The sequence below is a fragment of the Melozone crissalis genome, unplaced genomic scaffold (assembly GCF_028551555.1).
Source record: "Melozone crissalis strain CALT ecotype California unplaced genomic scaffold, PUWL_Pcris_2 ptg000005l_1, whole genome shotgun sequence".
Taxonomy (NCBI): domain Eukaryota; kingdom Metazoa; phylum Chordata; class Aves; order Passeriformes; family Passerellidae; genus Melozone; species Melozone crissalis.
This window is the reverse complement of record NW_026535783.1, coordinates 48,760,264-48,778,706: the sequence shown is the minus strand read 5'-3', so window position 1 is coordinate 48,778,706 and position 18,443 is coordinate 48,760,264. Positions and strand designations below refer to the sequence as shown.

The following is an 18,443-nucleotide window of genomic DNA, read 5'->3' as shown; positions in this document are numbered from 1 at the left end:
GGCAGTGCGTCATCAGAACGCGCCTCTCGCTGGCCAATCGGCAGGGCGGCGAGACCGCACTTCCGGCAGTGGTGGCGGCGGCTGCAAGCCGAGGCGAGGCCGGGCCCGGGCCCCGGCCCCGGCGCTGTGGGGTCTGTCCTCGGCCTGTCCTCACCGGCTGCATCCCGGGACAGGGGACGCCTCCAGACGTGCCCCAGACTTCCCGCGGTACTGCGAACAAGCCACGGGTATTCTGGGGTTGCCTTTATCCGTTTAACGGGATTTGGTTTTTTTCCTACGTATGTGATAGAAGCAGTTTATTTTACTCAGGTTGCAAAAGACATATGGGAGCTTAAAGTCGCTTTAACTTTTCCCTCAGGTCTAATTTTTCTGGAAAATAAAGTCATATTATAGCTTGTTCTTGGCTTAGTATAAATCTGGTTGTTGTGTGGGCTTTTTTGGTGCAACTAGGCAAATATTTTGAAGCGTCGTTTCACATGGATGAAACTCCTACTGGCTTAATAGCGGAGTTTGGTTTAAGCATCCAGGTGCTGAAACATATTTGCGTTTTGGTCACTAACTTCTGACAGCAACAAGATTGATATTTCACCGGTGTTTCAACTGACAAAAATAAATGCCATAAGCTCAAATACAGTTTGATGTGTTTTTATGCATTGTTTAAGATTGATATTTCACCGGTGTTTTGACTGACAAAAATAAAGGCCATAAGTTCAAATACAGTTTGATGTGTTTTTATGCATTGTTTTACCAGAATGTTCTTAACCAGTGTTATGTCTATTCAGTTGCAGGTTGTCCAGAAAATTTGGCTTGGCTGGCCAGAATTGTTCCTGGCTGGAAACAATGAAGAACCATTTTGCATGAAACTTGAACGGGACTGAGATCATGGCATCTTCAACAAACTTAGATGTCGGGGCCCAGTTAATTGTGGAAGAATGTACCACCAGCTACAGCCTTCCACCCATGCCAGACATTAAAGTGGAGCATCAGCTTGATGCCAGCACAGAGGAGGGCCCAGCTCAGAGTGTCACCATGGGGATGAAATTCATTTTGCCCAATAGATTTGATATGAATGTCTGCTCACGATTTGTGAAGTCTTTGAATGAGGAGGACAGTAAAAATATTCAAGATCAAGTCAACTCTGACCTTGAAGTCGCATCTGTCTTATTTAAAGGTTGAATTTATGGTACAAAATATTATCTGTGTACTGTGTCATCCTGCTAAGTTATTAAGTTTTCTGAAAAAAGAGTTTCTGTGCTATATGTGTATTGATCAGTTTTCTAAGATGTGTTCCTCTAACGTTTTTTTAATATGTTTAGTGGATTATTAATGTAAAAATTTGCTCCAATATTAATTTTTATGCTACTTTTCGAATATATATATAAACTGAAGAATCAGGGGCACAAAAAGTTTTTGAAGCTAGTCAGAGCTGATGCTTAGGAAAACAAGCTGCTTCTGTATGGCATGTCCTGCAGCAGTATGCTTCTTCACAAAACACTGCTGAAAGCACTTTATAGGCCCTTTCAGCAGCACTTTGTATCTTTTCATGAGGGTGATGAAAGACTGCGCAGGGCAGGTGTGTTTTGCCGCTGTGGCTGTACAGAGCCTCTGGTCCTAGCCATGGGCTTGCCACTGTAGCTGCACTGCTGCTGGAAAGCAAATGCTGCTCCAGGGCAGGATCCCTGCAGCTAATCCTGCCACTGTTGGGCAGTTTCATCACATGAATGAGTCACTGAGTCTAAATACTGAGCTTTTTCATAGCTCAGGATATTGACACAGGGCAAAATTAGGACTGCCATCTACTTCCCCTTACCTGTTGTGGTTTCCAGCATTTGCTGTCATATTTCAGACTGTTCGTGATGTATCTGTCCCTGAAGTCCATGTGACCTATTGCCTGTGACAAATGCAAACACAGGCCTCCTCTGAATTTTGATGGTTTCATTGACTTGTGTTGTTTGGCTGCATTTCAGCCACTATAGTTTTCAAACATTTTTGATTTTGCCCGAAGTGCTCAGTAGCAGAGCTGCAGGTCTGAGTGGCAGATTTACACCCATCAGCACCAGGGTAGTTTTTCTTAGGTAACATTTTTAAGTCCCTTAGAAGTGGTCCTGCAAATCCAGGGACCACAGGTCAAAATCTGTGGTAGGACTCTTAATTCTTTACAGTCAGTTGTAGCTGTTTGATTGGCAAACAAAACATAATTTTGTTTCCTTTTACACTTTACTTCTTTTAAGTAGTCTCCCTGAATTTGTGCTTGCATTTATGATCACAGACTTCTCTATGGTGTTACTTCAGTGTGTGTGTTAATTAGTTTCTACTCATTAATTACTGATATCAAATCAGTTAAGCCAATATGGAGTTTAATCCTTCAATATGTCCTTTAAGAATCTAATCTCAAAACCAAAAGCTACTTTTGAGAATTAGAAGCCAAGACAACATGATAAATATATTCTGTAAAAAAATGCCATTAGCTTCTAGGAGAAAGCAAGAAAAGTTAGTATGAAGGAGCACATCAGTAGTGAAGGACTTCCTGAACTCTGAGCAGTGACCTGCTGTTGCATTTTATGTACGTTCATGTGGGTGCTGTCCTTCTCCTGGATAAGTATTCATCAGTCATTTATAATGCTGTTAAATTTTATCCAGGAGTGGGAAGAGCCCTGCTGAAGAAGTTAATGAATGTTGTCTCCACTCGTGCAGTGGTGTGGTTAGGGAGCAGGCAAAGGCTGAGCAGGTACCTGAGTGCAGGTCTGACCAGAGCTGCATCATGTTATTGCCTTGGAGAGTGTTTATGAGAAGATGACAAGTAGAACCTTCATGCGTAATAAATCCATGCCAGGGATGTTGAAAAATCAAGACAAAGGCTTCCCTCATTTAGATACTAACTTGTCTCTGGGTGACATTATGCCATACTGAACTTATGAAGTAGTGTAATTGTTTTATGCTAGAAACTAATGCAGGTCTTTATTCAGCTTTCACAGTACACCATGGGAAAAGCACATGTCACAAAGCTTTCTTAACATGGATTTTAAAGGTTTTGTGATACTTTACAGTGCTTTACAGTTTCACTTAGAATCTATGGCTTGCTTTTAATGCTCTTATTAGTACTGAAATCCTCTCTGTTTTTTGTTCAATGTAGCTGAATGCAACAGCCACACTTCTCCTTCCCCTGGTATCCAAGTAAGACATGTTTATACTCCATCAACTACTAAGCATTTCTCACCAATAAAACAATCAACTACACTAACTAACAAACACAGGGGAAATGAAGTCTCTACAACACCTCTACTTGTAAACTGTAAGTATCTTTCTGCCTTTCTATTAATTATTTTGTGAACTATATTTTGGATGCTTGACAAATTTGTGCGGTTTTTTGTTTGGTGTTGCAATGAATTTAAAGATAGGAAAAAACCACTGAGATAGTCTTTCCTCTCATCCTGTTCCTCCTCAGAAAAAAGATGGAGACTCATTTCCCCTCTCATTTATTTGAGTTGTACCTGCCCATGTAATTTCACATGGATAATTTCACATGGGTCCAGCCATAAAATAGTCATCCACCTGTTGTATGGAATTCATGACTGACGTTTATTTTCCAGATGGGAAAAAAAAAAAAAAAAACAGAAAAAGCCTTACCTATACTTTTAAAATCAAAAATTAGATAGTAAGTTGTAAGTTCATGTACTTCATGCCCATGTTTTCAGAACTTGTGCATCTTAAAATTAGATGATTGGTAAATGCTGCAGGATACTTAAGATGTAATGTAAATATAGAATACTGTGTCATGATTGTCACAGATCTTGAAAATCAAGGAAGCATTATTTCTGGTGGGATTTTTTTCTGAATTGTCAAGCATTGCCTTTTTAAATTAATTTGCTGTAATTTACTTTGTCGTAAATTATTTTCTCTATAAATTACAAGTCACTCTTTTTTAAAGAAAAATGCTACTTGCATGGAAAAAATTAATCAGGAGCTGCAGTATAGACTACTGAACAAAATACACCATCTTCCTCAACAAACTCAACTTTCATGTGGTTACTTGGAGGAGGACTGTGAACATTTACAGTTAATGTAATCATTAGCTAATTTTGTTACTACATCATGTGGATAATTTATTACATTTAGCCTCCTCATTACCTTTCAGGACTGCTCCAAGTTGCAGTCATCAAAACCATGCACCCATGCAGTTTTCTGTGGGATTGGAGGTTATTTTTGCATAATCTCTGCAATAACAAAACCCTCAATCTTTGTTTTCTCCTCTATATATCAAGTTATGTATAGTTTTGTAATGTCTGATCTATTCCACATTATAGGGAGTGGGAGACACACTAGAGGCTTCCTTTGTTGACTAGTGGGACAGATCTTCTAGTGATTTAAGTGTGATTTTTAAATTAAACTTCCTTAATTTATCAAAATGTGTTTATTTTCACTTAATAAATGGGTCTTAAAGTAATCTTGGGTTGCTGACCAAACAGCAGTGAAGACAGCATGTTACTTTGTAAAGAGTCAGTGTGGAAAGTATCCTTGCTTTCAAGAATAACTGCTCCATTGCTTTAAAAATTACCTAAATCTGCGAAACTCTTCAGAAAATTTTCAGTGGTTTAACTGTGATTTAAGTTCAGAGCCTAAGGTAGAATCATCTACATGCTTGATTCCAAGTTCTGTACTGCTGAAGCCAATGGACATGTTATACTCAGCTCTAAATAGAGCAGAATTAAAATTGCTGTATGTAGCATGGCTTTTGCTTTCTTTTTTGCAGCTTTATCTGTTCATCAGCTGGCTGCTCAGGGAGAAATGTTATATCTGGCCACACGTATTGAACAAGGTGAGACAGAAGAAGGTTAAATGCCTTTTTTGTTTTCTTTGGGCCATTTATATGCTGTTGTGTTTGACCTTTTCACCAAAGGAAGACGTTTGAGGTATCTGTTCTTTGCAGATGTGGACTAATATTTTGTATCAATCTATTACTCACTCACTGTATCATTTGCATTTTAAATTAAAACATTAACATTAATAGCAGTAGGTAAATCCCTTCCTCTCTCTGTTCTGTAGGGGTATATAGGTAATCCATGGTACTAAAAAAGGAACATGTTAATTCTGTCACAGCAGCTTATTTAATTTTATTTTTAATTTATCCTTGTCATTTAAAGCATACTTGCATTAATGGTGGCTTTCCAATTCTATTTAATCAATCAGCATAAAGACCTGCATGTCGCTAATATAAGCCATGCCTCACACCTGCAGTGTAATAGTAGTACACATTCTGGATAGTGTGGCATTTGTGTATGCATAACACATGTGCACAACTTCAGCTCTCTCTAACGTATTTATGAATTTAGTAGCATTAGTATATTCTTACTGCACTAATAGTAATCATCCATGCTTTCAGTGCATCCTTATTGAAATGTTTACTGGAAAACAGGTAATGAGTCACTGAGTCTAAATATTTTGTAATGAGCCATGTATATGAAAAGTAAATAAATTCTGGAGTGTTGGTAGCAGTTAAAAATGCTTATTTTGGTGCTATGATAAGCATGGGATTTATAAAGTACTTAGATATTAAAATAAAATCCAGCTGAAATATTTGTCAGCCAGCTGTTAAAAGTTCTTTTCTTTTTCCAGCTGCACTCGATGTAGACCTTAATTGTTTTCACAGACCACCTTATTGATTATACAAACTTTGTGGAGAATGAGGTTGTTTTACCTATATTGCTGTACAAGTTCATTTTTTACAAAATTGTGTGGCTCACTCTATTGAAAAAACAGTCTACAGTATAATACAGGATCTACCTCTTTATTTTTCAAACATCCTTTATCTTCTTTACAAAGGTGAAGCCCAGATTACAGACAACTTGTAATTTTCTGAGTAAAAACAGAGTTTGATTCATAGAGCTTAAAAACTTGAATTTTAAATTATTAAACTAAAGGCTGAAATTTTTCTGTTGTCAGTTGGATGTGTTTTTCTTTCTTGGACAGAGATACTACCACCACCACTGGGACAGAATTTTGTTTTTAAAGTTGAGAATGACATTTAGGTCACACTGGTTCCTAGTGAATAAATGTTACCATCAGCACATTTCACCAGCTGATACAGTGCAGTGAAAAAAGGATTACTAAGTTATATATTTTTCTCTGAACAGAAAATTTAATCAATCATAAGGATGAAGAAGGATTTACCCCTCTGATGTGGGCAGCAGCTCATGGGCAGATAGCAGTAGTGGAATTTCTGCTCCAGAATGTAAGGAAAAAATCACAATTGATTTTGAATTAATTTACTCTTTAGTTTGTTTTGCATTCCTAAGTTTGTCAATGCTGCTACAAGCTTAAAAGATTTAAAGTTAAGGTCTATGTAAAACCTCAAATTTGTTTCTTTTTTTTAAACTGATACTTTATTTCAGGGTGCAGATCCTCAGATTCTGGGCAAGGGGCGAGAAAGTGCCCTCTCACTGGCCTGCAGTAAAGGATACACTGATATTGTCAAAATGCTGCTCGACTGTGGAGTTGATGTCAATGAGTATGACTGGGTAAGATTCTAGCTTGAATTTAATCAGAAGGTGCTTTAGTCAGAAAATTGAAGCAGGACATAGCACTGCCTTCCGTTTGAAGCTGTTCTACCTCTTCTGAAATACTTGAGAGTTTCACAACTTTCATAGGATACGAGACAGTGATGCTACTAGTTGTGACTTCATGGTAGAAAGAGAATGAGACCAATGCTGACTTCTTGTAGAAGTGTTTGAACAGTATACAAAAATGATGAAAGCTGTGAAAATCTAAAACTGAACCTCATTTTTATAAAACCTAGGAAGTCTCTTACTGGTACACAGAAGCATATTTGTGTATTAAGGAATTACAGTTGCAGACTGCTAATCATTTAAGTGTCTGAGGCATTTCTCTGCTTTTGCAGAATGGAGGCACACCCTTGCTATATGCAGTACATGGGAACCATGTGAAATGTGTTAAAATTCTTCTCGGTAAGCAGACTGTCCAAATTATCATTAATAATGTACAATCAGTTCTCCCTGTCAGAAATGTAAGATTCTATCCCTGTTTTACATAGAGAGTGGTGCTGATCCAACCATTGAAACAGATGCTGGCTATAATTCCATGGATTTGGCTGTAGCCTTGGGCTATCGCAGTGGTGAGTATTGCAAATGTATACACTTTAAAAAAAAAAATTTTTGCAGCTCCTCATTTATGTAGCTGCTGTAATGGCCCAGTAGAGGTTTTGCAGCTCTTAACATGTTACCTGTTCTACAAGTCCTAATAATCCTAAATGTATTAAGCCAAAATGGGTAGGAGCTTCTATTCTTGTTTCAGAAAGTCAAGTACTTACTAAGAAAATGTCCCTGACCTGGCTCTATATCACTGGACACAAATAATGGTGTTTAGGGCTGATGCAGCCATGACTCAGATAACGCCTGCAACCCTCCTGAATCCATCACCCTACTTGACTGGAATGATGTTATGTAGTTTGCTAAACCTTTTTCAGTCAGATCAGCTCTAGCTCTAGTTTGTCTTGAGGCAGACAGTAATCAGTGAATTGTAATATCTGGCTTGGTTATGGAAACCAGAAGCAAAGAAGGGACTCCTTATTGTTTTTTTCCCTCACTGCTGCTGTCATTTTGAAAGCTGTGAAATGTCTGCCATTACAGAAATGAATGGAATCAAAAAGTAAGCCAAGCACTCTCTATGTGTAGCTTCTCCAAGCACTGCCTTGTGCTTAGGAATGAGCCAGTGTCATGGTTTAACTCCAGTCAGCAGCCAAGCCCCACACAGCCACTCAATCACTCCCCCACCAGAGAGATCAGGGAGAGAAAAAGTGTAATAGGGAAAGCAAAGGCTGTGCACACAAGCAAAATAAACCATTTTTAATTAATGGTTTTAATTAATTAAGCACTGAATTAATTCAGTGCTTCCCATGCACTGGCAGGTGTTCGGCCATCTACAGGAGAGCCAGGCCCCATCATGCAAAATGGTTACTTGGCAAGACAAATGACATCACCACAAATGTCCCCCCCTTTCCTGTTTCTTGTCCCCACATTATACTCTGAGCTTGGTGCCACATGGTCTGGAATATCCCTTTGGTCAGTTTGGGTCACCTGTCCTGGCTCTGTCTCCTCCCAGCCTGCCAAGCCCCCCCAGTCCCTCCCCAGTGTGGCTGTACCGAAAGCAGAAAAGGCCTTGGCTCTGTGCAAGCCCTGCTCAGCAATGGCAAAAACATCTCTGTATTATCAACTCTGTGTTCAGTAAAAATCCAAAACACAGCCCCATAGCAGCCACTGTGAGGAAAATTAACTCTACCCCAGATGAAACAAGCACAGCCCAACTCACAGGAGTTTACATAGAAGACTGCTTCAAGAGCTCAATCTCCAAGTGTTTCACAGAAGTTTCTCATAAATGCTTCTGCCTGTTTTCTGTTCGTAGGCTAAAAATTTGCTTTCCATGTGCTATCAGTCTATTCAAACCAAAGAACTGATGATGACCCCCCAAAACATTGTTTGCCTATCTGGGGGTATTGTTTTTGCATTATATAAGGCTTTTACTTTCTGAAGGAATGCTGACTTATTCACAGAGTGAATTTATACATGTCTGGTTTTTTTTTAAATTATTGCAGAGGACAAGCAGATATCTGCTAGAAAAAAAACAGTGTAACTCTGAAAATAGAGAAAAAATAAATACTAACCTCATCTCTTTTTCTGCTTTAGTTCAGCAGGTTATTGAGTCTCATTTATTGAAGCTACTTCAAAATATCAAGGAATAGCAGTTGGCTCTTCTGCAGGTGCCACATCTTGTCTTGGAGAGCTGAACTGCTTTTTTGCTCTAATCAGTGACAAGAGTTGGTTGTTTTGTAACTTTACCTCAGTGCAACTATTTGCTGGCTTTAGTTAAGTTTTTTGGTGTTCTTCCTCTTCTTTCATTGTTGTTAATACAAATGTGCAATGTCATCCTTTTCTTAAATATATTTTGTATAATTTTAGAAGAGTCAGTTGTCATGCATGAAAGTATTTGTAAATAAACCCAGTTTTGACCATCTAAATGTTTACACTGAGTGTAGTGGGTGGCACAATGCCAAGTGTCCTATTTCATCACATCATCAATACATATTCACAGGAAGAAATGTGTTTAGATATTGAGGGATATCACCACAATAGATAGATACCTGTATGGTTAATAATACCAAAATGTTCACTCTGTGTGAAGTTTTTGAGACCCCCCAGTTTATATTTATTCTGGCTAGAGCCAGAGCAGGGTTCATTTTTGCGATACAGAGAATGTGGCTAGGATGGAGAGCTTACTCTTTATCACCTCACCTCATTGCTAAGAGAAGGAGGAGGTCCCTTCCAGGGTGCAGGAGTTCCTTCCAGTAGGGTAGACTGGTTGCACTGGGGTTGGTGGAGCTCTGCATTAAGCAATTTTGCATGTGAATCGCTCTGTCTTTTGTACATTGTTGCTGTTAATGCTTGTTTTCTTACCTCATTGCTGTGTCCAGTAAATTTTTCTTATTTCAACCTGTGATCTTTACCTTTTTTGCCTCGAATTCCCCTTTCCATCTCAGCCCAGGGAAAAGCAGAGAGGGAGTGGGCGAGCAAGCAAGTGGGAGTGGATTTGAAGCGACCCAGGGAGCACTAAACTGGACAGTACCATTCCTAAACCACAGCAGTCTTGTTTGGCACCTACTATGGGCCAGGAAGGATTGAGATGACAGATAAAATCAGGGGTAATTGGAAACAAATTTGATCTAAGTATTTGCTGTATTAGGTAGGGAGCCACTGGTCACAGTGTAGCTTTGTCTATTGGTGTGGGTGTTGTACCTAACCCTTTGTATAATCCTCTATGTGCTCCTCCTGATGGTATTTTTCAGAGGAGGGAGGGGAATCAGGATTGTTCTGTTGCTGTACACTGTGACATCAGTTCATGGCATGATAACATCAAGGGCAGTGAGGTCCATTTGGGATATGTATTCAGTGCTGCTCTCCTACCCTTACCTCAGGCACTACGATTTGGGACTCTATTAATAGTCATGTCCAGTCTGGCAGGGGAGAATTGGAAAGGACGATTTTCCCCATCTTTTCACTCCTGTTACAAGAGCTTTTGAGAATTTTGAATTCCCTTTGGATGGTTAAGAAGAGTATGTTCTTGTTGCTAAGTCTGGCAGGTCTCCTCAGGGCGGTTTACATCTGTTTAGATATTTCTAGGGAGGTTATTCAGACATCTGCCCTGAGGGTAGATAGTCATGAGTGGCTTGGAATGTGGGAAAAAATGGACCAGCTTTTGAATGATTATTGTGCTTCAATGGTTTGGAAGTTCACCCGTGTCAGGAGAATCCACAAAAGCCAGAGTTCTATGTCCAAAAAGGAGACAGAGGAGTCCTTCAACTTCATTCAAATAAAGGGGGAAGAGTCCTCTGGGGCACACACGCCCGCAGGGATTTCTCTCTCGGGGTTTCAGAGGGCACAGCCTCCTTTTATCCCAAACTCCCGGCCGCAGGTTTCCCTCTTTATTTCCCCGCTGGCTGAGGTACTAGGAAGGCACAGCCTTCCCAAACCACCAACCCCATGTGTCCCCTTGAATCTGTCTTTTTACCCCAAAGTTGAGAAGTTCAGGCTTGCGAAGACTCTTGTCGATCTCTGGAGCCAAGCTGTCCAGTCTCTACAACAAACCTGCTGCCTTGAATTTAGTCGAGACAGTAAGACCCATTTCAAAGAGGTAAACACTCATACCTTCACCCATTAAGTTATTTGTAAAGACATTAGCACACATCTTTCCTCTTGCTCCTGAACAACTATGAGATCCTGATAAAGTCGCATAATATGTGAAGGAAAACTGGTGTAGCAAGAGAGGCACGAAGTTATGCAATATGCCAGGACCTGGCTACTCTTTCCTGGACGCTGTTTGACCCTAAGCAGCATGCTCAGGGGAGAGGCAAGAAAGCAGACCACCAGGCACCATGGACACGCAGACTGCAGCTGAACAACCTCTTCTGGTAGTGTTGCAAAATATATAAGTATAAAATTTTTTATTTTATAACTTTAGTCAGGTTTGTTCACCTTTGCCCCGGAGGAAGGGATCTGAAGTTTGTTTTCAGGCCATTGCTCCACTAGGTGAGGCCTGATGAGCTTAGCATCTCAACAGACTGGGAGCAGCACAGAAGAGACAGAAAAGATAACAGCTAGCAACAGCCATCAAGGGCCATTAACGGAACATCCATTCCAAACATCCCTGGCATGGTCAGAGACACCTGGTCAGGGAAAGCAATAAGGATGAGGATCTAATTAGCATCAGAGGCAAAGAGATTTGTAACGAATGAAAAACGGAATACTAAGAACTACATAACTTGGAACCAATGAATATTGAACCAACGAATTTTTTCATTTTGACTGTGTAAGGTTTGTGAAAAATCTGGTAAAATTCACGTGATGAAATTACATTCTCTGCACACGCAGACTACGTGTGGATAAAATTATTTCTGTTGCATATCTTGGCCAGAACAACATTCTGGCCAGAAGTAAAGTAATGCCTTGATTATTTAACACTAAAATCATTGTCAGATAGTTTTGGTTTTTCACAGTTTAGGTGACAGTAGCAAAAGCCCCTATACAGAAGAAGAAATGCAAGACCAAATCAGTTCACACAGGAAGGAATGAGGAGGAAGCAGGGCTCTCTTAACAAGAGGAAGAGGCAGGGCCAGAGATAATCAATCACTACATTTCTATCCCTAGGTGAGGTGCGGGATGCACAAGAAGATTTCAGCCAGCAGTCAGGAGAGTCCCTGGTCACCTGGCTGGCGCAATGCTGGGTTATTGCAGCCCACGATGTGAAAACAGACAGTAGTAAAGCCGGGCAACTGGGATCCATGACCCTGGGATGTGGGCACTGACAAGAGGATTGGGAAGAGGACAGAAACTCGGACCCTGCAGGCGACTCCTGTCAAGCATGAGGAAAGGTACTAGATCAAGCATGATCTAGAAGTGCACCCAAGCAGGTGGAATGCTATTGAAAAAGGTATCAAGTACCTGAGAGAATTAACTGTGCTGAATGTTATAGATACATATAATACTGGCTTTTTGCAAATATTAAAATGGATTTTATATGTATGGTGTTAAAGTAACTGTTATAAAGATATAGTTTGTATTTCTGCTGTTTAATTAAGCTTAGACCTAGTAGTGAAATAGCTATGGTTGTGTTAAAATGCCTGCTCGGATGGGATAACATCCAATGAACATAGGATGAGGACATCTGCTACAAATATGCCAACTATCAGCACTTGCCGTCTGAAGACAGTGAGAACCAAGGCCCAGTCTGGAAGTGATAAAAGAGAAGGAGTCAAAACCACAGCCAAGAAACATATATGCTCTAAAAAGGCAGACCCAAGGAGGGGCCATGTAAAACCTGGAAAATGTAAACTATCTTATGGATATGCATACGGGTCTATGAATATGCAACAGGCTGTAGGGGATGATGTAGAGGAAAAGGGTTTTAAGGAGTATCTCAGAAGGTGATGGTGTGCTCTTGGCTGAGTGCCAAGATGCACCTAGGCATTATTTTGCTCTATGGTCCTTGTGTCCTATTGTCCTTTATTAAACTTTTTAAATTTTCACAGGAGAGTGAACGTGTTTTTCACACTAAGCATAGTCTATAAGGATTTGAGTAATGACCAGATAGATCCTTTTGGGTGGAGTAGAGTGTGTGAAAAACACATTCACTCTCCTGTGAAAATTTTAAAAGTTTAATAAAGGATAATAGGAGACAAGGACCACAGAGCAAAGGTTATTATGGCTGGGTGCATCTTGGCACTCAGCCAAGACCACACTGTTCTCTTCAGAGACACCCCTTAAATATCTTTTCCCTTACATCAGCCTCTTGCATATTCATAGACCCTTATGCATAGTAAACTTTTCCCCAAACTAGTTCACATGTTCCAAGAACTATTTAACAAGTCGTCTTGGATCCACCTTTTTAGAGCATGCATGTTCCTTAGTTGTGGTGTTAGTCCATTCTTATCACCTCCAGGTTTTGGGCCTTGGTTCACCTGTCTTCAGATGGCAAGTGCTGATAGTTGGCCTATCTGTAGCAGGTGTCCTCTTCCTATGTTCGTTGGATGTTATCCCGTCCAAGCAGGCATTTTAACGCAAGCATACGTATATCAGCGATTTCACTACTACATCTAGGCTTAATTAACAACAGAAATAAAAACTACATAACAAAGTTACTTTAACACCACTCATAAAGAATCCATTTTAATATTTGCAAAAAGCCAGTATTACCATATGTATTTATAACAGAGTGAATGATTGGTGGTTTTATATATGTGTGCATGTGCGTGTGTGTGTAGAGTTTGCCTTAGAACAATTTGGTTGCAATGGAGAGGATGTATGTAGCCATTTTGGTTGTTGTTATCCATGGTAATAATATAAAAGCATAAAAGTAATACGTAAGAAAATACATAAGGAAAATAATGAGAAAGAAATTATAAGAGTAGAAAGGTATTACCACGATGAATCCCGTGACGAGACTTGATTGTTGCAATTCGGATGTCCATTGGTTAAACTGATATTCACAGTCTTCTGGCACCCTGACTGCCAGTGCTGGGATGAATGTTCAAAGGGGAAGTCCCTCCTACATGGCATGCCACCAAATCTGCATGGAGTAAGTGGGTCTTGTAGATCACACAGCTTGGCATGCCTCTAATTCTCTCTAGTCTGCCACAGGGAGAAGGGAGTCTTAATGAGCAGTGTGTGGTTTCTGTGGGAACACTGACAGTATCTGACTTCTTTCCTCCTGCCTTCCATTGTTAGTCCTGGAACAACTAGGCCAACACATTGTAGATTGAAATTTCCTTGGTACAAGAAAGTCTAATTGCTAGTACAGAACTCCTAGCTCCTAAATATCCCTCATGCAGTGGCTGAAAGCAGGTATCAGCTGTATGGAATGAAAAGCCACAGCCTCCTGCACTACAGCCTTCTTCAGCCATTGTAGTTCTTTGGATCATGGAATATTTCAAGTTGAAAGGGACAATGCAGATCATTGAGTCACATTCCCTGCTCCTTGCAGCACAATCCCTATGGGTCCCTTCCAACTTGAGATATTCTGTGACTACCTCAGACTAAAGCATACCACTAAGCATCACCCAGACACTCCTTGAATGCTGACAGGCTGGGAGACCATTTTCGTGGGAACCTGTTCAGTGATCAACACCTCTCTTAAAAAAGAGCCTTTCCCTCATGTTCAGTCTGAACTTTTCCCTGATGCAGTTACATTCTATTTCCTAATGTCCAAAGTCTGGTTACCAGAGGGAAGATCAGTGCTTGCCTCTCCACTTTCTCTTATGAGGAAGCTGTAGGCTGCCATAAGGTCACCTCAGGCTCCTCCAGAATGAACAGACCAAGTGACATCATCTGTTCCTCATACTGCTTTCCTCTCAAGACCCTTCACCATCCTCAAGGCCTTCCTTTGGACACTTCCCCAATAGTTTTATATCTCATTTTTACTTTGGCACCCAGAGCTGCCCCCAGCACTTGAGGTGAGGCTGCCCCAGGGCAGAGCACAACCGGACAATCCCCTCCCTTGCCTGGCTGGCCATGCTGTCCCTGATGCCCCCAGGGTGGCCCTCCTGGCTGCCAGGGCACTGCTGACCATGTTCAACTCGACCCAAATCCAAGCCCTCACATCTCTTTTTGCAGGGCTGCTCTCCAGCCTCTTGTCTCCAGCCTGGGGGATGTCCTACTATTGCTGTTCAGTCAAAACAGCAATTAAGATTTTTAAATTAGTTGGAAAAAATCTAACAATGTTAACTGATTTTCTGGGACTTCTGCACTTACTCAAAGCTACAATGAATGATGGAACATAACAGTTTTGCACAAATAATAGATAAGCTTTTGAAAGAGACTTTTCAGCAGCTCTCCCCCAACAGTACATAAGGTTTTCTCCCATATAATGTTCACGGTTCCAAGCATTTCTCCAGTGTGCCCACTAGAGGTCTGGCATCTACTGACATCCATACACCATTAATCCCTGCCTTTTTTCCCCAGTCCATGAGTAGCAAGCCCAACCTCCAAGTTCCAGTATTTCTTGTATAGTGTCTCTACTGTGCTAATTTTTTTCTATTTGAAAGTAAATCCATACACAAAGAAAATGAGCACTATTTAAAGAATATGCACTGTGATTCTGATGAAAGGGACTATAAGGCTGGAGAACAATCCAGCTAAATTCTCTGAGTCAGAGCCAGAAAAATAATGAATTAAAAATGCTAACCCTGAAAAAACAAAAGGGGAAAATGTAGAAAAAAATTCCAAACCTCCATGGATTAAACCGGGATTTCTGGCCTAATTTCCCTCTGACTCTATGTACCGAAACATCTGTGGTACATAGAAGGTGTATACTGGGTCAGAAGTAACCTCTGAAAGGTGGTGTGAAGAGCCAGTGCAGAGATGCATTTCTTTCAAGACAGTGAAATCTGCAATGGAATCAGCCTTAGGGGAAGTGAAGCAAAAAAATGTAACTGACCTTGCAGGTGTTGGTGAAATCCTTGCTCTATTATCTGTCCCCCAGGCTTTGACACCTGTATTCTTACGTAGCATTTACAGAAGTTTTATTGCATCAGGCTTGATTAAATCAGATGAAAGAAACAACAAATCTGACATGCCTTGGAAGCAAGAGACAAAACATATTTTATAATCAAAATCCAGAAAAACGTCTCTTGTAAGTAATTTTAAAGTAAAATAAGATGAAGTGCCAATTACTGTAAAGTTGCGTATTAAAAATACTGAGATTTAATGTCCTGTGTAAAAACAAGTGCTGAATTTCCACACTTGTTGAAAAGTAATGCAAATAAAAGGCAAATGGTGTTTCCTTGAGATACCATAACCTAAGCCATTTTTTATTAAATTGCAATACATCTTATGTATACACAAAACTACATCAGTATGCTTAAAGAACAGAATTTCCTTTTATTGTATTATTTGTGTTACAGGAAAGTACTTGTTTTTAATAATGAACCTTCAATATCTGCTCTGTATTTTGTCTTGAATTTCAGTCAGCAATGAGATAACATATAGGAAATTAAACTGACTAATTCGTAGCTATTGCCTCAAAAGATATCCCAGAAAATGCATTTTTTAATTATATGTGAGGAATGTAGATTAAGACAATGCAATTTCTTCCATCTTTTTGCTGCAGAATTTCAAGGAATTGTCAGATAGTCATCACAACACCTCCCATAAGAGTGAGTACAAAGGTGCAGATGGTAATTTTTCAGAAGCTGTTTCCTGCATCATATGCCCTTTCTACTATGTAACATTATGCAGCTAAGGGAACATGGAATTGAAGTTTTCTGTGGCTCTTCTGAGGACCTTGCAGGGACCAACCAGCACTATTTCATAAGCTATGATTCAGATACCCTGAGGAAAATTTAGTCAAGAGTTAGCAAACAGCGGAAAAAAAAAATCTATGCAAAGAAAAAGCCTTACTCACAGGAAAAAAATCCCTATGTAAAAGGCACAGTCAACTGGTGATTATGCAATATTAACAGCATGCTTCACTCCACATACTTTGTATTTCCCTGAGGCACAACAACGAATTTTTGTTTTTCTTGGTGTAAATACTTCTCAGTATTCATTTTCCTTTGTTTATAGTGGCAAAAATTTTAAGTGGTGGGAACTTCAGCATCGGTTAAGTGTTTTGAAAGGTCAGTCTTCTGATTTCATTCTAGTGAATGATTTCTGTAGCCTCTGATGGCAGCGAGACAACACTAAGACAGACCTGCCTTTGAACTACACCTATGGATCCAAAGTGTTTCCTTGTCACAGAACCAGAGGACTTTGAAAATTCTGCAGTCAGAATCTTAATTACAAGCTGATTTTCTCCAAAGTTTTTAGAAAAGCTCTAGTCAATGTAATTTCTTACAGAAATTTTTCATCTTTTGAATTTGAACTTAAATGACAGTATGCACTTTTTCAGAGTATTAAGATCTATATATAATAAATTGCTTTTCCTGATTAACTAAATTATTTTTTGCCAAATTCAGTGTGCAACATGTAAACACAGATGTCATGAACTCTGCTCACAAAGCAGATTGCCAGCAGTTTCATGTAGTAGTAACAGCCAAATGGTTCAGAACTGCACAAAGTCTTTGTCTTATTCATTCCCGTTTGACTTTGCAGGGTATTCTGGTTAATCATGTACAATGTTAGCATTACTATTTGCATGTAAATTTGATGAGCACTTTGTAACACTCCTGTCTGCTCTGGTTTTCCCTGGGGCTGTTACTAGTTCCACTCTGTTGCCTTCTTTGTTCATCTGTCTTGTACTTTGAATTCCCCACTTGTATTTCTGAGACAGTTACAGAAAGCAGCAACCTCCTGCCAGACCTTCCCAGGGTAGAGCATAATCTCCCTTCAGCCCTCCTGTGGGCTTTTCCTTGGCATTTAAAAAAACAGTCTGTATCATACACTTCCTTATGCCACACAGGGAGCAGGTGCCCACAGCAGGAAGCCAAGAGATGGAAGATGGGCCTCTGCTCTTCACCTTTTCCATGATCCACAGGAGATGATTCTGGCTCCTCACTGTGGTACTAGAGGAAAACTCTGTCCCAGGGCCATGATGGAAGTGCCCCATGACAATTTTTCTTTCCCCCCCGCCACGTTGTTAACCCAGCAGTATTCCTGCAGTAAGAAATAATGTTGCACAGCTCCAAGATGAAAATCAGCCACTGGACCTTACTCTTAGCCGAGAAACAACATGAGACAAACTTTTATTTACAGCATGCACCAGCTCTGAATTTCCAGAGCAACTTCACTGTGCCTTGGTCCTACAATCTACCTTTAAAAAATCTCGAATCTTGCTTCTTTAAACCTTGATGATGATGCTTAGCTCAGCCTGAGGAAACAGATGTAAACTAATGCCAGAACTATTACTCATCTTCCACAAATGTTTTATAACAGTTAGACAAAAAATGTCAGAAGCAGAGCAACCATGAAAGTTTATCTTAATTCTAGGTGACTTGTTTTGGCTAAGTATTTCACATTCACAGCTCTAGCCTACACCTAGCATCAACCAGATGTAACTCCATATTCTCTGGAAGGAATGAAGGATAGGGGAAAAAAAAAAAAAGGACAGACTGTATTTACTCAAATGAAAGACTCAAATATGTTCTGCATTTTTAACTAGTAAGCTAATGTTCGGGGCATTCCAGTAGTTTTACTGAACACTGAGGACCAGACCTTTTTCCTTTACAACAAAGGTATAAATCACTGGAGTGCAGACACTGCCCATCACTAGAATGTTCATCATTAGTATTGTTATAGCAGTTCCGCTTGCATGCACCTCCTGCTGTGCAGCACATAATGCTTTCAGGAAGTACACTGCTCCATCTGGCAATGAATGTATAACTGGGTGAATTAGGAATCCAGTCACTTGGAACTTTAAAGATCAAAGATATTGTTAGGGGTTATATA

General features: G+C 40.0%; 1 protein-coding gene across 3 annotated transcripts; it reads left to right on the top strand.

Annotated features, from left to right (window-relative positions):
* The first annotated feature begins 91 nt into the window (after positions 1-91).
* Positions 92-9,500, top strand: ANKRA2 (ankyrin repeat family A member 2). 3 transcript variants are annotated; one of them, XM_054281440.1, is made up of 9 exons: positions 92-207; positions 783-1,171; positions 3,134-3,292; positions 4,751-4,816; positions 6,132-6,229; positions 6,390-6,515; positions 6,896-6,962; positions 7,049-7,129; positions 8,697-9,500. In XM_054281440.1, the coding sequence occupies exons 2-9, from the start codon at positions 883-885 to the stop codon at positions 8,750-8,752; spliced, it is 942 nt and encodes a 313-aa protein (XP_054137415.1). In that variant the 5' UTR covers positions 92-207; positions 783-882; the 3' UTR covers positions 8,753-9,500. The 3 variants fall into 3 exon arrangements, with proteins under 3 accessions (XP_054137415.1, XP_054137405.1, XP_054137423.1); XM_054281430.1 differs by having other exon boundaries at positions 92-227; XM_054281448.1 differs by having other exon boundaries at positions 92-278.
* Positions 9,501-18,443: the final 8,943 nt, after the last annotated feature.

Coding starts and splice junctions, on each gene's coding strand:
- ANKRA2 (XM_054281440.1), top strand. CDS start 883: ATGGCATCTTCAACAAACTTAGATGTCGGGGCCCAGTTAATTGTGGAA. Junction 3,293..4,750: donor AACACCTCTACTTGTAAACT/GTAAGTATCTTT, acceptor TCTTTTTTGCAG/CTTTATCTGTTCATCAGCTG. Junction 6,516..6,895: donor ATGTCAATGAGTATGACTGG/GTAAGATTCTAG, acceptor CTGCTTTTGCAG/AATGGAGGCACACCCTTGCT.